General features: G+C 34.8%; 1 protein-coding gene across 1 annotated transcript in view; it reads left to right on the top strand.

Annotated features, from left to right (window-relative positions):
- LOC150107349 (condensin-2 complex subunit D3-L-like) overlaps window positions 1–25,279 on the top strand; it is a 208,965-nt gene extending 183,686 nt beyond the window's left edge. The window contains exon 6 of the mRNA XM_090391824.1: window positions 23,119–25,279. Coding sequence (XP_090247950.1) covers window positions 23,119–25,001 — 1,883 coding nt within the window. The 3' untranslated portion in view covers window positions 25,002–25,279. The remainder of the gene's footprint in view (window positions 1–23,118) is intronic.
- Window positions 25,280–25,604: the final 325 nt, after the last annotated feature.

The following is a 25,604-nucleotide window of genomic DNA, read 5'->3' on the forward strand; positions in this document are numbered from 1 at the left end:
TTTCGCTAGCTGGTAAATTTTTCTCTGTCCTTCCTTTGTTTCTAATTGATCATACAGATCTTGATATGCCATGGCCTTCGCCTGTGCCACAACTCTCTTGGCTTCTTGCTTTCTCTCTTTGTACACCTCTCTGTCTTCTTTCACTCTTGACTCATCCCACTTCTGCTTTGCCTTCCTCTTAGCTGTCACTGCCACTTGTACATCATTATTCCACCACCAACCCTCCATCTGCTCTCTAATCTTTCCAGATGTCTCACCAAGCATCTCGATTGCACAGCTCCGGATTACTTTTGAATTATGTTTCCACCAATCTTGTACACTTTCCAGTCCATCCGAAATCCTCTCTAACACTCTCTCCCTAAAACGATTCCTCATACTCTCCTCTTTTAAGCGAAACCACTTAATTGTCTTCATCCCATGGCAACCAGAAGTTCTTATCTTCGATCTTATTTTAAAGTCTGCGCACAGCAGTCGGTGTTGTTGTGCTACTTGATCTGTTGGAATTACTTTACAATTTGTCACAACCTTAAGATGTTTTCTTCTAGTCAAAATGTAGTCAATTTTTGAGCTGTTGTTACCACTTCTAAATGTTATCAAATGTTCTTCCCTCTTGAAGAAAAACGAGTTCACAATTGCCAGATCAAACGCTACTGCAAAGTCCACAACCCTCTCTCCCTCCTGGTTCATCATTCCCACTCCGTGGCCACCGTGCACCCTTTCACAGTCTCTATTCTGTCTTCCTATGTGCCTGTTCAAGTCTCCTCCGACAATCACCATCTCATTTTCTTCCAATTCCCTCATTTCTTCATCTAATACGTTCCAGAACTCATCTTTTTCCTCTGCTGTACAACGAACTTGTGGGGCATATACACATAATACGACCACCCGCTCTTCTCCAAGACCCAATTTTATTCGCATGATCCTGTCGTTCCTTCTACCCACGTCCAGTGCTTCATTCTGCCACACACCACAATTCCTACACCATTTCTTCCCTTGATTAATCTAATTTGATTAATTGATTTTGGTTTTCTGCTATTAGAATGGTATCATCGGCATATCTAAGATTGTTGTATTTTATACCATTCATACTAATTCCTATTTTTTTAATCTTTTTCATCACTGTCTCACTATAGATATTAAATACATTTGGTGAAAGGATACAACCCTGTCTAACTCCTCTTTTTATTTTCACTACAGAATCCTCAGAGTTAAACAGCTGCATTTTCTGTTAATCATTTTTATAATCTTAAATACATGATCTTCTATGTCTAATTTATGTAATATATTGAACATTATAATATTAAACATTTATGTTTCGATTATTTTAATTGTTTCTGCTCCTGGTTTAATTCTTTCATAATTTCTTTTGTGATCAAATAGAGTATACTTTTAGTCTGGTTTGTTTTTGAACTAGGTTAGGCTTAAATATAAAGTTAATTACACTTGTTATTTTTAAATTTATATCTTTTTTCATTTTCATATGTAATCATGCATCCTAGGTAGTTAAATGAATTCACCTGTTCGAAAATCTTGTTATCTATTACTATTTTAGTTCTTATTGGATCTTGTCCTTTAAAGGCCATCGTTTTTCATTTTTCTGTTGATATTATCATTCCATAATCTTTAGATATTTACATTCAAAATATCTTTCTGTAAGTTATCTTCAGAATTTGTAATTATTATTTGGTCATCAGCAGAAAGGAGAGTGTTTAAGTTCACAGTAGGAGAAAATTTAATACCTTGATGGAAATGTTTATGTCATTTAGATAAATATTAAAAGGAGATGCTGAAAGGTGACATCCCTGTTGGACTCCTTAGTTTATCTCTCTTGGATATGATAGTTCATAATTTAATCTTATTTGTATTTGATTATTTTCATATATACTTATAGCTTTTAGAATATTGGTATTTGTCTTTCTTTTAATATGTTAAAAGAAAGACAAATACCAATATTCTAAAATTTCAGAGTTCTCTATTCAAATAAAATGCTTTTTCAAAGTCAATTGTAATATTTGTTTCTAAATTGTATTCTCTTCTTTTCTAAATCCATTTTGTACTTCTAAAATAAAGTTTTCGGAATATTTTATAGTTATTTAAAATTCTGCTATATATTTTGTAACAGGAATTTAGAATGCTTATACCTCTGTAATTTTTAGGGTCATCTCTACTACCTTTTTTTTAAAGACAGGAATCACTATTGCTTTTTTATATTCTATTGTTCGCTTACTCGTTGATTAGATTTTATTTAAAATTAATAAGTCTTTCTTTGAATCTTATTCCTGCATACAGTTGTATCTTGCTAATCCGAACCTCTTTAGTCCAAACCCTCCAGTAATCCGAACTACGGTTTGAAAAAAAAAGTTTTATTTATTGCGTATTTTTATTTAATAATTAATATTTTAACTATTATTATTTATTTTATTATTATTACAGTACAGTATGTTTTTTCATACTGTCGATTGTACCGTTATACTGGAGACTATTTTGATGTATTGTGTGTTCACGTTTGCTTTTTTATACTGTACAGTACAGTACGTACTGTATTGTCAGCATGAATCACAAATATACACAAAAAGAGGAAATTCAAAATGTGCATAATTTGGTTAAAAATACAGGGTGTCCCAAAATTCATGCAAGAAGTAATTTTGATAAAAAAAAACACAGGTTTTTAATTAAAAATTGTAATTTCTCTGATTCATAAAGTATACAATATAAAGTTATGCATGGAATAGCATATCAGGTAAATGGCCTCCACGGTTTTGCTGGCACATACGCACTCTTTTGTCGAAAATTTCCATGACCGTTTTGTATAAATGTGGCTGAATTTCGTTGATACTGCACTGGATTTCCTCCTTCAAGGCGTGGGCTTGTTGGCATAAACCGTAGACTTCAAAAAACCCCAAAGAAAAAAGTCCAACAGCGTTAAGTCACACGATCTGGGCGGCCAATTCTGGTCACCAAAATGGGAAATTACACAACCAGGAAATGACTCATGCAGTGATTGAATTGTTTCTCGGGCTGTATGGCATGTGGCACCGTCTTGTTGAAACTACATGTCGTCCACATCCATATCTTGCAATTTAGGCACAAAAAACTGGATTATCATGTCACGATAGCGAGCACCATTAACTGTTATTGCCTTACCAGCCGCAATTTCGAAGAAGAAAGGACCGATGATGCCTCCAGCCCAAAATCCGTACCAAACAGTGACACGTTGTGGATGCATTTGTTTCTCAACAATCACTCGTGGATTTTCTGAACTCCAAATGCGAAAATTTTGTCGATTAACGAAGCCATCAAGATGAAAATGAGCCTCATCGCTGAAGATGATTTTGCTCGAAAAATAAGCATCCACTTGTTGTTGTTCCATAATCCATTCAACGAACTCTCTTCGCTGTGTGTGTGGTCAGTAGGCTTCAGTTCTTGAGTCAATTGAACTTTGTAAGCATTAAGATGCAAATCTTTCGTGAGAATACGCTGTAGAGAGATTCTCGAAATGCCCAATTCAAGACCGTGGTGCCGAATTGATGTTCCTGGACTCTCAGCATCACTCTCACGAACAGCTTCGATGTTTTCTGTTGAACGACTTGTTGAAGGACGGCCAGAGTGTATAAGATCACTAATTGATCCAGTTTCCTTGAATTTTTTAATTAATCTTTTCACAGTTGTCGAAGTTAAATCACTATTCCGACCATATTTTGTATGAAAATTACAAACTGTAGCTGCCAAACCTTCATTATTTTTAAAATATTGCTCAAAAAATTCATTCTTCTTTTGTGTAGCGCTCCATTTTTAATAACCCTGAACTGTCAGCTGTCACGCTGTCTTTTTTTCTCTCGTTGGCAACACTTTACCGCACAAATGGTGCTAAATTTAAATCTTTCGTGAATTTTGGGACACCCTGTATAAATTCAGATATTGAAATTTCACAAACAGATGTTACGGAATGGGTTACAGGTAGAACTGAAAGTGAATTCGAAATCAAATCAGATGCTGAAATCATAAATATGATACTACAGAATGAATTAGAAGACGATGATGAAGAACTCGAAGAAAAAAAAGTAAAACATGAAGAGGTAGTTGACAGTTTTAATATGTATATAGAATGTGCTAAGCAGAATTATACGTCATTCCACAAAATTTTATTGCTAATGCAGCTCCGAGAAGAAGCATTCGAAAAACGTTTAGCTTCCAAGAAGCAAAAGAAAATCAGTAACTTTTTTTACAAAGAAATAAACTTTTTTTGTGTTATTTTATAAAACTTTTTTGTGTGTTGTGTACAAGAAAGTGATATTTTTTACGCAAATTAAGTTACGTACTAAACTATGCAATTTTATTAAATCAGAATCCTCAACAATAAGGTACATACAGATTAAATTTTTTTTACTAAACTAAACTTGTGTACTGTATTATTATTTTTTTGTTTTACATTACAGTACAGTAGCTTTTTTTTCTATCAGTTACTTCATTTATTTACAGAATTAAATTCATGTACCATTAAGAATCTGATTATTTTGTTCTTTAGAATCTAGTTATTGTTGCCTCTTGGAGGCAAATTCGCTAATCTGAACGTGCACAGTTTTTATTACGGATTAGCGAGATACCACTGTATTTATATAATTCTGAACCTAACTTATCTTCGTTATTTTCCATTTCTTGTTTCTTTTAAGCTGAAACTATATTCATTTTATTATTACTATTATTAGAATCATAACTTTCAAACCAGGTTTCTTGATATATGTATATATATACACACACACACACACACATACATACACCATTAATCCAGATCAAAAAAGTAAATTCAGTTATAGCAGAACATATACAAAATAAATAAATAAATAGGAAGTAAGGCATATTTAGCAAGATTACTTCAGAAAACACGAGAGCTTGAAGTAGTCATGTATATTAGACTATGGATCAGAGTTTCACAACTTTTTTTTTTACAATCATTCTAATAAAAATGGCTTCTGTGTAGTATTTTATCTTTTTTTTCCCAATGTACTCTGTGTCAAAAAGATATAGCATGATCTGCAAGATGTTATTTGTCTGAACTGAATGTAATTATTATTAGATCTCCACAGAGTCAAACAACTCATTTTGGGAGGTCCTCTAACACACACACACACACACAACTCATCATATCATGACTTGAATGTATTCATTGTCTTCCAGGCATTATATTCCAACACCACCACCACTATCCACAACTCTCTGCAGAAAACATACTCCTTAGCCTCTTGTTCTCTCTGTTTGCACTGATATGAAAAATTTGAACCACATTGATCCACTAATAATCCCTTACCAACTTATGTTTCAATCATGTAGCCTTCCCCCCTTCCTTCTATCCACTAGACTGCAATTTGCAATCCCTCAAACTGTCTTCTTCTTACTCAGCATTCCAGAAGCCACCTTAGTCAAACATCTCTGCACAGTAATTCATATGTGGTCTGATCAAAGCCTTATATAATGGAATCATAATATCCTTACGCGTACATGTCAGCGTTTTTTTCTGGATCATTGCCATAATACATTGTGCTGTCCTCGAATTTTCAGGTCCCTATCCACCATATTCATCTCTTCTAAGATTTCCCCACGTCTTATACTCTGTATTCCATGTGTGCTTACCTGAACTTGAAAACTTTACACTTTGCCACATCGAACTGGTAGCTCTATTCATTTGTCCATTCAAGTCCATTTGCAAGGCTACAACATCTGTTTTACTCTGCATAGTTCTTACCAACTTTCCTAGCACTGCTCTAGCCCTTCTCAGTATCATTTACATACAAATTAAACAGCAATAGCCCCAAAACCCTGAAGCACACTACTAGTGACTTTCCTCTTCTGGGATATCGCTCCCCCATACATACTTTCTGATACTTTCAGCAGCCAATCTTCAATCAGTGCACTAATCTACCATCCAACCTCATCTGTTCCAGTTTAATTACCAGCTTGTCACATGGCACCCTGTCAAAGACATTAGCAAAATATAAATATACTGCCCTGTATGCTCTCACTTTGTCTAATGTACCGATCACCTTGTTATTGTAATTAGATTGCTAAAACATGATCTACCTTTAGCAGTTCCATGCTTTTCATCAAAGAGAATGTTGTTGTCAACCCATTTCTGAATCATGTTCCTCACTAGCCTCTCTGATACCTTGATTGCAACTCCAAACAGATTGGCCTGTAATTTGAAGCCTTAGTCTTAACATTCCCTCCCTTTTATGAAGCAGAACAATGCCCTCTTTCCACTCCTTTGGAACTTGGTAAATCTAGAACTTATGTTAAAGAGGTAAGTTAATGCTGTTGTTAACCCCTGGAACATTCCCTCAAGACCTGCAGTGATAGACCAAGTCCAACAGCCTTATTGACATCAAGTTTATTCAATTCCTCATATACCTACCAAGTGGGTCACTTTTCTTGCTTGCTCATTGCTGCCTCCATAGTGCCTTTTTCTTCCAAATTGCATGTTTCACCTCTTCATTCATCCATTTGACACCCACCTTATTTGTCCTCCTGATCTTAGGAATGTATTTAGATTTTGTCTCTGCCAGACAGTTCCTGAACAAGTTCCGAGCAGCACTGATCTCTTTTCCATTCAATTCTTCATTCAATGATATAGCTGTAAAGTGTTGCTTGAGCTTGTCATAATCACCAGTCTTATAATTCCACATATCACTGTCTCATTGAAATCCTCATATGACTGGCCACCACCCATTGGTCACTTTCACCAACTGAGGGAGACTTAACACCTCATTTGCAATGTCTTCTGATGAGATAATCACATTTAAGACCTTTTGTTCCCAGTATATCCTCTGTTACATATTGCATAAAGTAGTTGTCCTTCAAGAAATTCATTCTCTTTGCCCTTGATGTTGTCTCTTCATTCCAATCTATATTACCATAATTAAAATTGCCCATAATGATCACCCTTTTCTTATTAGCAAGACCAATCTGCATATACATTTCCTTCTCATTGTCCTCTACGTCTATAGCAGCACCCAGGTAGATATTTCATTCTGTTCACCTCCACTCACACTATACTGCTTCAAATCCACTGCCACTGTTTGCTCCTTTCACCTCCACCTTAGATGGAGATATTTCCTCTGCTGTCATCATCAGCACTCCTCCTTACTTTCTTCCATCTGTCTGCCTTCACAAAAAAACATCATATGCATGCATCTCTCTTTCTTCATCAGAATGCCATCCTCATCTAGCCATGTCTCACTTATTCCAATAATTTTTGGGTGCATTTATACAATTTCATTTCCTTTATTTCAGATACTTCTGGCATTTGTAAACATACATGCTAGTTTATTTTTGGTTTCATCACACGTCTCAGGTATTTCTCCTCCAGACCTCCCCTTAGTCACCCTTGTTATATCATTACTGAACTTATACCTCTCCTTAAATCTGTGTTTTTTCCCCATCATTCCAATCCTTTCTTGTACACATACATCTGTTTCTGTATCCATCGTGCTCTTCTTACATGGTGTCTGCCTGTTTACCCCAAATTTCCCCTCCCCCATTTGTCTTGCATTCCTGCTTTCTCATTCTCTTCACTCATACCACTTACCTCTTCATTCACAAACTCTCCTACTGAACTTTCCTGCTTTTCCACATGATCTCTACCACCTCTTTCTTCCTCAGGTCTTTCATTCACTTCAGTCATTACTCTCTCTCTTGCAGAAACAATTTCTTCAGCTGACTTAAACCAGATCTATTTAAATGTAGCTCATCTCATTTATACAGCTCCATCCATTGCTGAAATTCATCCCACACAGTCACAAAATGAATTCCTTTCTCTTCACACATCTCATTCATAATCCTTACTAGCCATCTCATCACTATCATACCTGGGCAACACGTTGACTACTTTTCCTACCATACTGTTATCTTTTACTCTCCTCAGCAACCTCCTGATATCCATCCTTACATTCTCCTTGATGCCATCCAGATTATTTTTGCTTACTACCACTACCAACTCTCTTCCTTATATCTACTTCTTCAATCACTCTTCTCAAACTACTTCCTGGAAAACAAACCTTATGCACCTTCTCATTGAATCCCTTATACATAGCCACTCTCAAATCATTGGACACCTCTTTCACATTGTTTTTTATTCCAGCCTTCCTCTCTCTCTCTCAATTCCATACACACTTGTTATTCTCCTCATTTCACTCCAAAATTGCTTCATCTTTGCCTCATCTTCACCAACTCCACTTTAATTACTTTCTTGTTGCTATCCTTACGAGGTCAGTCGCGCTTTCTTCCTTGCTACCTAACATATCTGTTTGCCTAACTTTTCATATGCAACCCTACTGCTACTTTCAGCCACCTTATTTAGAATCTCTTTCACATTTCTTTCGCTATCATTTATTCCATGCACCACAACACTTTCAGCTTCATGGCTTTCAGCATTAACTTCTGTTACTTCATTTTCCTGCGTCCAACAAGTCTTGCATTTCTGGCTCATAAAACATAACACACACTCTCATTCCATTTTCCCTTAACAATGAATACATAGTACACACACTACATTTTACAAAATCACCCATACCTCCCCCGAACAACGTCTTGGCCACCATTAGTCTCATTCTCATCAGTACATTGAATAATATTAATTATGTACCATACGTGATATATCAAAAAAAAAAAAAAAAACTCTCACAGTCATATATAAGGATGCTATAATCATTAATTTTCAAAAATATCATGAATTATATATATCAAAACAATCACGTTCATGTTCACGCTGTTACTCCGGAATGCACCGCCTGGTAGAACGAAATGCAATTCATTGTCTAAGGCTATGGACTCATTTTCTCATGCTGTTTTCTTCTCAAGTATCAGTATAAGAATAGGCTTGACAATATTTTCTGCATTATAATAATTTTAAAGAAATGTTCAGTTTTTACTTGGGCAGGAAAATATTTCATCAAATAAAAATCTTTTAGTGTTCCAGCAGAGAATGGGAAAAAACTTAACTGAACACTTTCTGGAAGAGAATGGGGGGGGGGGTGAAGAGGGCCAAAAATCTCCTGTTGTAAAATGCTTTTTACCCTAGTTATGAAGTAATGTCTTTTTTTCAGGGAAAGAAACATTACTTCATCTGCCTTGCTATATGCATTACATGAAATTAATGCATAGAGCATTACTTTCAAATTGTGCATAAATAGCTGAAATATTGTACTTGTTCTATGGATTCTTCATTAAGAATGCAGCTGCAGTTTTCTATGTTCCTGTCTATTTTCATCTTTTTATGCTAAATCTGTTACAACTGCTATTAAATTTAGTTAGAACTTGAATATGTGACTGTATATGTAGAGGGATTCCAATTTAAGCATACATGCTACTGTTTTTTGAATTCAATTCCTTTTTTTTTTTTTTTTCGATAATTGTACTGATGATGCCTTAAGAGACATAATAAAAAAAGTTATTTACTGTGGCATATGTGTTATTCTATAGTTGAATGAATGTTTCGTAGGTTATGCTTTTCTGATTGGATGACAAACCAAAGTAGAATTTCATCAATGCTTTGGAGGTGTTTAACTAGTAAACCAACAAGCAGTGGCAAAAAATTCGATATGATTAGCAATAAAAAAAAAAAAAAAAAAAAGCTTTTCATAGATAAGTTTACAAGAATTTTTTTTTTTAATCTATTAAACTAATTCTTCTTAAGTAGCTTCTCCAATTTGGAAAATTGCTATTTTCATGATAGCAATCATGGTATGCCAGAGTGTCCGACGCTCTTCCATTCTTTTCATCTCATATTAGCTCTTGTTACCCATCCATTTCTTTACATCATAAACCCAAGAACTTCTTGGGTTGACAGAGATCTTCTTCCCTCCAGTATTTCCAGATACGTTTTCCCTGCTGATCCTCTTAATATGTGTCCTGTCATCTTGCACTTTCTCTTTATTAAGTCTTCCATGAGTGTTCTTTTGGTTCCCATTAACTTCAATGCCTCTTCGTTATTTTTTTTCCTCATTCCAAGAAATCTTCAGTGCTCTCCTATAGCATATTTCAAAGGCATGCAATTTCTTGATTATGGGTTTTGCATATTCCATGTGTCACATCCATAATTCAATATGAACCATACTAATTAGTAGTTGAACTAATTACATATATCAAAATTTCAGATTCAATTGGATGAATATTTTTACAAATATCAATAAAAAGTCATTATCATCATAAATTATACTTGCCAAGAAATGTTTAATTATGCAATCAAGTGTAAGCATAGTTTGCATATGAAATATCTTCACCACTAGGCTACATCAATTGCCTTAGCATCCCATAATGCAAAGCACACTTCCTTTCAGAAATGCATAATGCTATGCTAATATTAGAGGAGGATCACTACCTGATTTTGACCTTCATTAGGGTCTCATTAGTAAGAGTCAAACCCAGTAAGATACTAAGGTTGAATTAATGTTGAAGTCATATATTTCTCATATATAGGGAGCAAATGGTGTATCACCTTATTATTAAAATACTCTGAATCATGATTGTAGAAAGTTTTTCACTTGTCAGAACGTAAATTATACTTGCCAAGAATATATCCTTATTTCATCCTTTATCCAAGTGAGCAAACAAAGTTTGCATTTAAAGTATCTTCATAGTGGCTACTTGTAAGAGGCTGATGACTTCTGTCATCACGCACAGAAGTCACCACCAACAGTATATCATGAGACTGTTCAAATAAATGAAATGAGAGTATTTCCAAACACATTGCCTTCTTTTCTGATAGCATCATCAGGCACAGCAAAAAATAAAAAATAAAAGGACATGCAAAAATATTTAGACATGGCTATCTTTTGTAGGTAGTTTTCTCTGCTTTTTCCAATTCCTTTTAAGCAGTTTGCCTTCACTGGATACAAAAAATAACTTTATGCCATGTCACATCATGCAATGTGATATGGCAAAAAACTGCCAATCTGAAAATAAATCAATTTTTCACGTTCCTGCGTGTTTCATGATTGGAGTTTTTTATTCTTACCCATTTCCTGATGTGTTCATTCCACTATAAGCACTACATGATTAAGTTTACATTATTATTAATCTCCTATCAACAGTTTTCCTCCAAATTAGTCTGTTACTTGTCAGCACTCCGATATTGTCATATCTAACATTTTGTTATTCTAAGGCCCTTCAATCCCTAGACTTTCTTACTCTGGGTCTTTTTCCTTGGCATCAAACACCTGTTTTGTTTATCTTTTTTTCTCCCATTCTGTTTAAGTGAGTGAACATGTCAGGTTCCTTCCTATTATTGTCATTTTTAATATGATTATTCTGCCATAGATGCTATTTACTTCCCTAATTTTTTTTCAATACTCTCATGTCTGCTCTCTACTCTTTGATTAAGTGTTTTTTCTAACTGAACTTTTAGTTTGAATATTGTCTTCTATACTGCTAGTTTAGTATTCGGGCTAATTTCTTTCTTATTAAACATATAGATTTATTCAATTGGCTCCCCACCATATAGCTTTGCTTGTTCTGTTGTCTATTTCCATATTTAATTTGGCATCTTCACTAAAAATTGTGCCTAAATAGCTGAAATATTGTATAGTTCTATACAATATTTCAGAAATGTTCTATAGATTCTTCATTAAGAATGCAGCTGCAGTTTTCTATGCCAAATTTGTTACAACTACTATTAAATTTAGTTAGAAAATCCTAAGGACTTGCACTGAATGTGTTTAGGAGTATGTCATCTGCAAAAAAAAAAAAAAAAAGCTAAGTTTGATATCTCCACTTCTAATATCAGGTTTAATGACACTTTCTTTAATAATTCGATCCATATATATATATATATATATATATATATATATAGATGACAAATAAGAGTGGAGGTAATGTGCATCCTTGTTTTACACCTGATTTTACATCAAACCATCTTCTTGTATTTCCTTTAATTCTAACTGCTGGCTTATAGACTAAGTGTTACTCTGTATAATGTTTCATTTACCCTATAATTGCTTGTGTTTTGAAAAGTTTTTCTCTGAGCACCTTGTCGTATGCCTTTTCCATATCTACAAAATTCAAGTACAACTATCTGTCGTAAAGTGAAAATCTGATCTTGGCAACCTGTATTTGGCCTAAACCCAGCTTATTCTTCTCCAAGTTTCTCTTCCACAATTTTTCTTAGTCTCTTCTCAAGTATGCCTGCATAAATCTTACCAGGAAGGCTCAGTAAGAAAATTCCTTCACTTGTCAGAAGTCATCCTGACTTATTTTCCCCATTTCTAAGCTTTTTCAGTTGTCTCCAGAACATTTTGCCTCCTTCCTGATATTTATCTTCTATATTCTTACCATGACTTTTGTTTATCTACTTTTATACATAGCTTAGCTGTCCTATATTTTTTTCTGCATTCTTTTAGATTATCTGTTGACTTCTTTGCTAGGAACTTTTGGCATGCTTTCTTCTTTTCCCAGACTGCTTCTTTAACTTGTGTCCACCATGGTGTTCTTATTTTCTATCCTTGCAGACAACTTCACCAGATGCTCCATAGCTGAATCTGCCATGTTTTCTTAAGAGTTTGCCACCAAGAGATGCCAAGGTTTGGCTCTTATTTTTGAAATGTTTCATTTTTTCCTGCATAATGTTTGTATACTTGAGCTTTACCTGTAAAAGCTGCTGAAGTTTAATTTTTTTATATACTATTATTTTTGGTGTGATATTAATTTTTATCCTTATTAAAATTAAGTGATGGTCACTTCCAGTTTCAAATCTTCTGTATACTCTTGTATCCTGAGCCAGCATGAAAATATCACTATCAATAATGACATAGTAAGGCTTTTCTTATTTCTTGTATCTTCTCCCACATGAACATCTTTATGTTGGAACAAGACATTAGTGATGTCTAGTCTGCATTCTGAGCAGAAATCCAGAAGATACTTACCATTATTATTACCATTTTTTTTTCATGTCTGTTGTAATATGAGTTCAAAAATTCCTCCACTTTTTCCTTAGGAGAAATTTCTGTGGGACCATAAGCACAAATAAGTTTCATTGTCCATTTCTCCATTTTGAAGTTTCCTCCTATATCTACTTAAAATAAAGAAGTTTATCTTCATGTTTGGTGTTGAATGCTATCACTACTTCTTTTCCTGGATTGTTATTGCATGACTAACATTCTATATTTATTATTTACCTGAATCTCACATGCTTTTGTTTCTTTATTTCAGTGATGCCAATTATGGTTTAATTCCCAATACAAGGCACTGATGATGATAATAATAAAGTTATTTATATAGTTGCCAATATTTTACTGGATGTCTTCTGACCACAAATAGACAATTGGTTTAACATTGTAACAAACAACAAAAAGAACTAAAGCCCTAATTGGTGCTATATATTGTTGGATACAGAGAGAGGTTGACACATATTAATTCAATCTTAAAATGACTCCCAACTTTTTTGGTAAATTTATACATTCATACATGTTCAGGTTTGGGAAATGTTTTATTAAGGCTGCTGTGAATTTCAAAAACATTCTCTCTGGCTTGATAACTTCCATGTAGCACTGTTTTCTTCCATTTAATCCTGTGTGCCTGTGTGAAAAAGTGTCCAAGGCATGGTCTTCTAGACCCAACTTATCATAACAAATGGTGCCGAATGTATTTTGTATGTTTTCTGAAGCAGTCGCAAGTACAGGGCACTCCATATACTCCTGGATGTTATAAAGGAGAGTGTTTTTCCTTAGGTGACCGAATGAGGGTTGCCAGTTTATATGGTTTAAATGTGGTGTGGAGCTTATATTTATTATTTTTATATTTAAGCACTATAGGTTTCTTTTTAGATTTAGATTTTAGAATATATGGAGTAGCAAGTTTTATTGTGGTCTTGGAGATTTGAGGTGGGAGTATTTTGTAAAATTTAATTTCTCCTTTATTTATCTTACGTATTGTTCTCTTTAAATTTTAATTACACTTATATTGCACTTGTATCTGTGCCCTTAGTAAAATCCTTCTCTAGTAAGACTTTATTCTCTTAACTTCTATATTTCTCTTGGCTGATCTTTACATATAAGAATGATGCTAGTGGTTTGGGGGACAAAGGGAATATTAATGGTCAATGCCAACTCCCTTGTCTCTACACTGGTTCTAATTCCTTTTTCGGATTCAGGGAAAATTTATTTTTTTACTGAGCCACCCTGAATCCTAGATTGACAAAGATTGTAGAATCAAGGACCCAGAAACAGTTTAGCTTACAATCTTATATTACTATAGGTTACGTTTGCAGTCGTAGCCTCACCATAAATTAATCTCCCGCTGTGGTCCGTATTTTATGAGCAAGTGCAACAGAGAAGAAAATCAGACAAGTCATCAATTAAACAAAAAGAACAAAACATTTAATTCAATCGATACATATTACACATTATGAATACACTCTGATTAAGTAATCTGCAATTGCTAATGAATGAGCACTAATTTCATAGATTCTCTATATCTATCTTAGCATGTATGACAAAGAACTTCATTTATGATTGACGACTTATATGTGAAAGATCATGCTTATTCATCAATATTAAAGACATTTGTTAACTGAATTACTAATGTAGCTCCACGTGCTCTCATACAGTTTCTCTCACAAAATTCTCATAACTTATTCAATCATTAAAAGACACAATTCCTAGGCTTCACGTGCTCTCATACAATTTCTTTCACAAAATACTCATAATATACTCTATCATTAAAAGAAACAATCTCTAGAGTCCTTCCTAAAATTTACAGATATCCTTCTAGTACACATTTACATGAAAAAACTAGACTTATGTCACCAACTGCTGGGGAAACTATTTGGCCACCTCACATATCTCGTCAGGACAAATACTTTCGACTCCACGTTCCTTCTGCTTTTTCTGAGGCATTCTTCATGGGTTCGATCTGCACATACTTCTGCCTCTGAAAATAAGTAGACGTTATTCTTTGGTGAACTGGCTCAACATCGTAATGAAATCTCCGTAAGCATCAGTGAATATCTTCTGCTGGGCTGGTCACCGATTGGTAAATATTTGGGAGATCCATGGCAAAGTTCCTCAGTCATTATCTCGAATCCGCAGGGAATGAGGGGATGCCACAAGGAGGCTCCACACACCACAGCAAGACCGCATGAGACCGGGAGCGTAAGAGAGCACAAGCCTAAGAGTAAGAAGATTTTTTCTGGCGCTGCACGACTTTTTAAATTGCGCGCCACATGTTAACACTACAGCATCGATTTCTCCTCCCATTTTTCAGCGTCACACACAGAATCCTTAGCGTGATTCTTTGAATGCATAAGGGGGGGGGGGGCTACTTGCTTACGAAAAGGGTGCACCTGTACTCTTTGTTGCACGGGTTTTCGATTCCGGCCAGCTTTTATTTAATTGGATTATCTCTTTCTCCCAGCAATTTATAAGTACTTACACCTTAAGCAGTAAGATTTAAGCAATTTAGCAATTCATAATACTTTACATTATAACAAAATAAATGAAAGATTCTCAGTTTAGTAATATTTTGGTAATTTACAAGAGTTTAGTATATTCTGATATATCAATAATTGATTCAAAATGTAACCCCATGTTAAGTCTGAAGGAAACGTAAATTAATCCAATTTTAGTTTCATTCAGAACTTAATAATTTAGTATTTTCTTGAGATTATAACTATTAACTGAAAAAGTGTGGCAAAGATAAGCGAGTTCTATGGGAAGAGCAGTATCAGATAGTCCTTGTGTTTTTATTATACCTACTGTTGTGCTGGATGATAGTGTGATTTTATGTAAATATCTTCCAGTATGTGTAGGCTTTCAGTAAATAGAAAAACAATGAACCATTTGGAACTAGTGTATCTAAAAAGGGCAGACAGTTTTTTTTAAATTCCTTCTTGGTTGTGGATTTAAATATGCAAAAAGTGTCTGGACCACATGGCCAAATAAGATGCAACCAAAAACGCCAGTTTGAGTGCTTTATTCTTATATTTTCTATGTAGAACTTAATTGTGTGTATTGGGGGGGGCAAGGCTGTGCCATGTAGTTTTTTGTATATTTTTCCTTCATATGAAATAATCAGCATGTACTGTAAATATGAATAATTCAAATATATCTTAGGAGGTAGGGGGGTATCAAATCAAGGATCCAAATTTTATATTATGAAATAGCAAACTAATATCAAAGCTAATTACTCTGTCAGAAAACATGGTTATTTAATATACTTTTTGAGTGAACAGAATTTTTTTTTTCTTTTACAAAGGATGAAGTAGTACCTGTAAAGGAGGCTTAGAGAGTTTGTGTGTAGGACTGTTTATACTATCAAGTATAAACAGTCAGTTAGTGGATACACTAACCACTCAGCCTGGTTGGCCGAGTGGTTAGTGTATCCACTCTCCAACCAAAAGGCTGTGGGTTCGATTCCTGCTGTGGGCATGGATGTTTGTCTGTGAAAATACTAGCAATGGTGTAAATGAAGGTAGTTGCAGTTAGTGAGTGGTGGAAACTGAGAACTATAGAGTAGATACCCTCCCTGGAGATGTAATAATAATAATTGGGCATTGGGGTGGGGTATCTTGTTTGCAAATTTTTGGTGCTCCATATATTCTGAGTGGCTTTACATGAAAATGCTTGAGTTTTTAATTTTCTTTGGGCCAAGAAACTCCTTCACTAACTTACAAACTTTGTTCTTTTGCATATTAGTAGAATCACAATCTTGCAAGTAGATTTTGCATTTTGTTTTTGTATTCTGTTTGATTCGTTACTATAGTAGCATTAGCCTTGTTTGTTCTGGCTATTGTACTGATTTATACTCAACTCAATGCTATTGGCTCTAACTGGAGGCAGGTCATATATTCCTCATTCGATGAATGCCATTATTTCCACTTTTGGAGTTTGCTTAGATTTAATGGCAAAGTTATGACCTCAACTTAGTTAACTGACAGTTTTTCCATTAGAGCTACCAATGATAAGTTTATGACAACACAATCATGATGTAATTATAGTCGTCCTGTTGGAAGATTTCAAATTTCCGGTGATGTTGGCTTTTGCCTGTTTTGAATTCCTTATCCACCAGTTTCAGAAATGTTGAGAACTGCACACAGTGTCAATATGTATATTTGTTTCTGACAGCTCCACATGAATACTGCTAGACTAGCCTGTTTATAGCTGTGATCATCACTGATTTGTTTTATTATTTTATAAAGGACTATTAAGTTCTTAATAACTATAATAAATTTCGTCTCATCTTATCTTCTTTTACTTTGCAGTGTCAAGGGTTTATTAATCATTGGACCTCAAACTGTTCACAGGATAAGGTGGTCAGCCCTATGTCCCGGTGTATCCTATGTCTGTAGTGTTAAGTTCTCGAGGCCGGTTTGCCTGCTTTGCAGGATGAAAAACCCCTACTGTCCATGCCCAAGACCGGCTAACTTGGCTATGGTTGAGGAAGATCCTTCAGCTTTTCACATCATCGAGAAGTTTTTCTCGATGATGGGAAAAGAACCTAGGACACTCCTTCCCCAGGATATGGTTGCAAAGCACACAGACACTAGGCTAACCGTGCGGACCTAATAAATTTAGTTTAATCCTTTATCCAAGTGTAAGCAAAGTTTGTGCCTGAATTATCTTCAGGACTGAGGCAACTCGTGGTAAAGGTGGACACCAAGCTCTCATCACTCTTTGCCTTAGTACCTCCCATAATGCAAAGCACATCACCTTATTGTTAAATTACTCTGGATTTAGAGAGTGAGCAAGGAGTGATGAGAGCTTGGCCCACCTTTACCATCAGTAAAGGTGGTAAAGGTAGACAAGGATTAACCAAGTGGGGAAAAAAAACAACTTTCAACATCTTTCTCTAAATCCAGAGTAATTTAATAATAAGGTGAGACACCTTTTGGCAACTCATATAGGTGACTTCTCCATTGCTTCCACCTTAGTATCACCACCTCTGGCTCCCACTGACGAGATCTCAAAGGTCGAAACCGGTCTGGGTAGTGGCCCTTCCCTTAATGCATAGCATTATACATGTCTGCAAGGAGATGTGCTTTGCATTATGGGAGATACTAAGGCAAGGAGTGATGAGAGCTTGGTCCACCTTTACCATGAGTTGCCTCAGTCCTGAAGATACTTCAGGCACAAACTTTGTTTGCTTACACTTAGATAAAGGATTAAACTAAATTTATTATAGTTTAACCAAGTGGGGAAAAAAAAAAAAACCTTTTAAGTTCTTAATAACTGTCATCATTAAATTGAACTTTTTTTTTTCTTTTTTTTTTTGAAAATAGCAATAGTGCATTTACTCTTCTGATCAGAATTAATTCAAACATTTCCAGGGCATTTGAGATGAAGGTTGTGGTATGATAGTTGAATGGGTTGATAGATGCTGAATGAGCATGAAAAAAGTGTCAAGATGAGTGTTTAAGTTTCTGTGGTTTAGCAGTTCTGTAGATAGTTTTTGGTATTGAGACATTTTAAGATAATCAATGAGTTTAATAAAATATATCCCTACAAGTTTTGTAAGTCAGACTTTCATTTTCAGGAGTATTAGCAAAAGTTGCACAGAACAGAGACTAGAAACAATACATTGTTGGAACAGTGCTAATTGCCGCTGTTATGTTCTGTAGCATCGTGCCAGTCATAGCCAGGGTCCCCAGTAGTTAGATTTTTAATTAAAGCAGACCAAACTTGGTATAGGACCTCTAATTTTTGTTACATTGTGTGGGAAAAAATTTCAGAGGCTTCATTGAACTTTCTTGTAAAACAATTGTAAAATAAAGTCGATTGCACCATTGTAAAATATTTTCTTTAATTTATACTCTATCTTTCTTAAATTTGCATTATTTCTTTGTCTACAAAAATTTTCCTTATGTTCTATCCATTTCTCATATACGCACACATTTAATACTTTACTCAACTTAACTTAGGCCTCTCAATCCTTTCTGACCTTATGTATGTTTGCTCTGTTAGTGTAAGACCCTTGGGTTTAGTCTGTCCACTATAACAGTTACCAACTCTCACACTGTGTAATTTAGAGAAATTTATTTTTTGACTGCGCCACTCTAAATTATGTATACAGCATGAGGGTTTAACTTTGAACATTTATAAGATTTGAATCTTAATTTACTCAATTCCTTAAAAGCTAGTCATGGCAATTCTTACTTTATATGAGGTGCACAGGTTCGATATTTATTTGGAAACAGTGCATTGGCTAATAGATCAGGCAAGAGATTTACACAAACAAAACATGTTTATTTTAAGCTAAGTCAGTTGTACAATGTGTTAGACAAATTCCAAACAAAAGCTCTTAAAGGTCTATCACTTACTCAGCATGCAACATATATATTTAGACATAACATATACAATACTTAACCAACTGGTTTACACTTTGCTATCTTGAGCTGCCTCTTACGTTATACTTAGCTAAATATCCCATTTGGGCATACATAAGTTAACGTTAAGCTTCTCTCTCTATTCCTGTAACTTAATAATTAACTAATCACAATGTAACCTCAGTAAGTATACACACAATCTCTAGTACAACTACTGTAACATTAATAGATCAAAGCTTACTCACTTGTGCGTTTCACATACAGTCCTAACTACTTGGATGATACTCTGTAAGTTCTGCTACACTTCGCCTTTCTTACTGGATGCTGGCTATAATTTGGACGGCCCTTGGCAGTTTTCCTGGGAAAAATGGAGATTGAATCTCTGTCGGTAAACTCGAACCACTGTTGATGCCTTGAATTCCACACATATGTAGCACGTTCAGCAGCTACTTGAAATTCACTGGATGGTAATGGCCTCACCTGGGGTTACACCTGAACCTAGGGTTACACCTGAACACGAACAAACTTGAGAGAGAGCATGTGTGTGTGTGTGTGAACGCACTCTAAGAGCCCTTTATAGCTCTGTTCATTCTTTTTCTTGGCTATAACTTCCTGGATCTTCTGCATACATGATGATGTCACTTGAGCTACCTTTGTTTTTGCGGCAATTTTCTACATTTGTATGACCTTTTGTTCTTACTGGGTCAAACATAATCCGAGCTAATCCCTTATTTTCTGTTGATTTTTTTTTCCAGCTTAATAGAATTATTACATTAGTTTAAAACTTTACAAATTCTGATTTCTACATGATTTAGAACTTATGTAAAAGCGATTGTGGGAATTTGTATAACAATTTCCCGTGAGAGATTTTACATAGTTATGATCAATATAATTCATTTTTGTTTCTTGCGAAACTACTTGATGGCCTGTGGTGGTTGTATAGGATGCCAAACCAGATTTCTCAAAAAATTATTATTTCTTAATATCCTTGTCAAAATAAAGAAGAGAAAAGATTATCCTTTTCAGTATACAGAAAACCTGCAATTGGAAGCCTTTTACATGCCGCTTCACACCATCATCCATTATAAGATAGAGCAACAAGATGTCCAGCACATCAGTTAACAGGAATGAAGAGCTACACTACCTGAGATGTAACCTTACCCTCAGTGGTTAGGAACTCAAAACGATCAAAAAAATTCTTAACACAACTCCTGTACTTAAACAAGAATTTAAGAATGCAATCATGCCATCTTACATCAAGAACGTTACAGGCAAAGTTGCTTTGTGAATACAACATTAAAGTGGCTTTTTTACCATTGCATAAAATATCCAGATTCTTACTTCCACATCATCCCATGAAAAAACAAGGTATTTATGAGATTCATTGCTCTTGTGGCATTTGCTGTGTAGGCCAAACTGGAAGGTCAGAGGATATCTGCATGTCTAAACACATGAGAGATGTGAAAAACAGTCTGGCAATAAACAAAAATGCATTATCTTGATCATAATTGTTTTACAAGAAAGTTCAAGAAAGCCTCTGAAATGCGCTGTGGATCCCCCATACAATTATGAGGGCTGTTTGAAAAGTTTAGTAAAAAAATAAGTTGAACACATTTTTTTGGAAAAAATCACCTTTATTTCTCAGCAGTCTCCCTCGAGGTCTACACATTTGATCCAGTAAGTTTCCAATTTTTTCATCCCATCTAAAAAGTAGGATTTGCCAAATTGTGCAAAATAGTTATTGACAGCCTTGATGACATCCTCGTGCGAAGAAACTTTTTTCCCACCAAGCCAAATTTTTAAGTTTGGGAACAAGAAAAAGTCACATGGGGCCAATTCCAGAGAATACAGTGGATGTGGAACCAATTCGAACCTCATTTGTGCAATTTTGTTATTGGGACGGTGCATTGTCATGATGAACAAGTACTTTTTTTTGTGTGTGCCAATCTTGGCCGTTTTTTTTTCTTCAGTTCTTTTAAACAGTCCAACAATGACGCATTATAGACTCCTGTTATTGTGTTACCCTTTTCCAAATAGTCTAACATGATAATTCCTCGGCAATCACCTTCCCAGCTGACAAAACAGGCTTCGCTTTTTTCAGTGCTCTTTCACCAGGCATTGTCCACTATTTTGACTGCTGCTTGGACTCAGGTGTGCAGTGGTGGATCTAGGTTTCATCTACAGTCATGGACAGATGCAAAAAATCCTGTGAATTACGAATAAACACTGCATTGAAATGTCTTTTCGCATGCGTTTTTGATCAACAGTCAACAATCGAGGCACCCATCGTGCGCACACAGCTTTTTCGTGCAGGATATTATACTCAATTGAAATACCTACAATCTCATGCACTTTCATTTGCTGTCTTCCATAACGATACCATGGATTTTTTCAATCATTTCTTTCGTAGTGACCTCAGTCGGGCGTACGGAGCATGCTTCATCTTCGATGAACTGAAGACCATGTTTAAACTCATTTATCCAAAAATAAATAGTCTTTTATGCTGGTGCAGAGACCCATGAACTGCATCTAACGCGGCTTTGATCTGCATGGCCATCCACTTCTTCAAATAAAAGTGTTTTATCTCACTGCATGAAACTCATTTTTATGAAAAATGTGAGCACAGTCATTTTAAATGTTTGCCAAACGAGAACAACGTGTTGCACATGGCTAAAATTTTGCCAGGGGTTATGAGAAAGATATGTGCCAACACTGGTATGAATAAATTAATTGTGCTGCCATCTATTGGAAATTTACCAAATTTTTCAAACAGCTCTCGTAATAAAATTCAAGGCTTAATCCTACGCCAAGTTTGGTCTACTCTCATTAAAAATCTAACTGCTGTTGACCTAGGATACGATATGCATGATGCCACAGAATGTGACAGCAGCAGCTAGATTGTTTCAACATGTATACAGTAGTTAACATTTTTATTTTGGTTATTTATTTGTATGAATTGTGAAGTTCTGATGACATCTGATATGTGTAATTAAACTTGTTAATTATCTTAAAACGTGGTTTCAATACTGGAAACTATCTACAAAAGAGATGTTAATTCTGGAGTACTAGTAGGTGAATACCATCAGGACCAGAAATCCTTTACCAAGCTGCTCAGGACTTTTTTCCTGTTGGTCTGGTGAAAGTCTAGAAAATGCATTCAAGATAAGCTATTTGTTGTAGAATAGTGGAAGATGCTTTTGCTTTGGTTGTGCAGGCATTAGTTAGAGAAGAATGATGGCTGGAGACCAATCTTATGAGGAAAGTTTTCTGCACTTGATCCTTTCAAAGTCCGATAGGGATTCATTTAATAGTCTTTTTTGTAGTGGTTATAAGCTGAGTATTAAGTTGGAGTTTTGGTCTTGAGCCACTAATGATATGCCAAACTTTTTTTTCTTGAATTACCTTGTTGAGGAAAACCAAGGTTATAATAGGGATTGGAATGAGAGTTCAATTAACTATTCAGCTAGAGGAGGAGTAGAAATTATGAAGGTTGTTGTCCCATTTCACGAAGAGTTGTTTCCATACTATATTTGTAAGAACCGGTTAACAAGAGGTCAAGGGTTGGGATGGCGAGAAGTAATCAGTTATTTTGGCTTCATAACCTTAGATACTTCAGCTGTAATTTTAGTAAATGTTTGTAACAGTATATAATTAAACTAATGTTGTTCAATTTCATGCTATGTATAGATGTTTGAAACAAAGTTTATATAATAAAGGGAAATCAATATATTATATTATATTATATACAGACTGTTAATTATTGAATTTGTAAAGCAAATGTAACTTTAAAAAAATTATGATTGTTATCTTTTCAGCTTCTGGAAATTTCCGCATGAACCAAATATATTCCAAAACAAGTATGTCGCAACTGAAACCACCTTCTTTTCGAAAAGTGCGAGCACATGCTTTTATCACTCTTGGTAAGATTTGTCTTCAAAATGAAGAAGTTGCAAAGAATTCAGTAGCTGCATTGGCTAAAGAGCTGGAATCATCAGAATGTGCAATAGTGAAAAATAATGTAGTTGTTATTATGGCTGATCTATGCATCCGTTATCCATTATTGGTTGATCCATATATTTCAAGCATTACATGTTGTTTAAAAGATAAATCTATATTAGTTCGACAGCAAACATTAATTCTTTTAACTCAGTTACTTCAAGAAGACTATATCAAATGGAAAGGGACAATTTTTTTCCGCATGTTAGTAACACTGGTGGATACTGATCAAGAAATTCGCAGTTTTGCAGAATACAGCCTTGGGCATCTTCTTTTTCAACGACATCCACACATTTTTTACCAACATTTTATTGAGTGCATTTTTTATTTAAATTGCTATATGGATCATGAGACATACAATAAATTTGATCAGAGTGAACAGGAAATCAGTCGTTTTGGATTACCTGGCACTCAGAATAAAACCAAACGAATGGCTCTTTATAAATTTATGTTAGAATACATGAATGATGAAGAACGACTTAGTTTGAATCGAAAACTGTGTCAGGATATCCTTGCAGCTATAACAGAAGATGTATTACCACTTAATCAAGATAGTGTCTGTCTTGTGCAGGACACCTTATGTATTTTATGCTCTGAAGAAATAAAACTGTCCTCTTTAATGACATGCCCACAGGATGAGATGGAAGAAAATGAGGTTGTTGTAGCTATTGCTGCAACTGCAAGAAAAACCATATCACAAGTTGTAAAGAAAACAGTTATGGAAAATATTGTGCCAATAGTTATTGCATTGAAACATACACTGGAAAAGATTAAATCTCCTCTTTTGAAGGATTTGATGATATTTTTACATGAACTATTCAAGGACTATAAAAATGAAATAAAAGAAATAATGTCTGCTGATAGACAGCTTGCAAATGAAATTGAATATGACATTCGATGGTCAGAAAAGCAACAAAGAGAACAACAGTTAGAAAATCAAAGAAAAGATGTTTCAGATACTTCTGTAATGATTAAAGAAAACCAGACACCTTCTAGAAATGCAAATATTCAGTCCAGACATACAATTGAGCAATCAGTATCTTCTGCCTTATTAAAATCTGTAGAAAGAACTAATTCAGTGGTCAAAAAGATTCCTGCTGTTATAAATAAATGTAAAAACGATAGTGCAAATGATAAATCACTTAAAGAAAGGACTCATCATAAAATGAATAATTCTGCTATGAAATGTTATGTGGCTACACCGAAACATAATTCTCACAAGCAGGCAACATCTTGTAAAAGCAGACTCAAAGATAAATTTTCTGCACTCATTCCAGTGGTCTGTATAGAAAGATTAAGTCCAGCTTTAATAAATTCTTTGCAAGAGAGAGACTTATACTGTAAAAACAATCCTCCCAAAAAATGGAAGACTGCAGGTGACACAAATCTGAATGGAAGTAATAATTATGTGCTTCTCAAGCAACAGAGGTTTATTTCTACTCCAGATAAGTCAAGATTTCCCCAAATGTGTCAAAAAGTTGAGGCATTGCAGCCAGTTGTTTGCTTAGAGAAATTAAGTTCAGAATTTATAGAAAAAGTTATACATCAAAATAGTACATACTCAGAGAGACAACTTTCAAATTCACATTATCCAGGCATTTCTACATCACACGGACCTTTTTATAAACATTTCTCATCATTGCGACCTGTTGTTTGCCTGGAAAGACTTACACCAGTGATAGAAAAAAATCCTTCAAGCTGAAAAAAATCTGTGCTGGGGGGGGATTAGGAAATGAATATCCTTTCAGGCTAAACTCAATGGCTGTCAAATGCAGAACTTGTTTTTATATTTCTAACAGCGATTTGATGCATTTAATAATATAAACTAAGTTTTAAAAAATGCACAAATGTATTATATATCAAATGGAAATAATTTACTGTGATACAGAATAATTATATAGTTTAATATTCAAAGACATTCTACTAGTTTTTATGATGGTGACAACCTTTGTATATTAATAAAGATTTTTTTTTCTCTGAAAACAATGGTGTAATTTGCCATTCAACTGGATATTAAAATTTTATTTTTGAATTAGATAGTGCACTAATTTTTGTGATCGATAACCTGTGTGCAAATCAGAATGCACATTTAAAAAATTAATCCAGTTCTATGCAAAAAGTCGCCTCTCTATTAAGTATACATAAGACGTGGATGAGTGGTTTGAAATCTTGCCTATGAAGAGAAATTTTCTAAGTCTTTTTCTGTTGAATGAAAATAACAGGTTTTGCTTCTTTACATGCAAATCAGGCTCAAGAACACACACACACACACACGTTTACAAACATGATATATAGTATCCACAGC

Source organism: Typopeltis vanoorti, chromosome 4, assembly GCF_054136105.1.
Source record: "Typopeltis vanoorti isolate ZY-2024b chromosome 4, IOZ_Tvanoo_1.0, whole genome shotgun sequence".
Taxonomy (NCBI): Eukaryota; Metazoa; Arthropoda; class Arachnida; order Uropygi; family Thelyphonidae; genus Typopeltis; species Typopeltis vanoorti.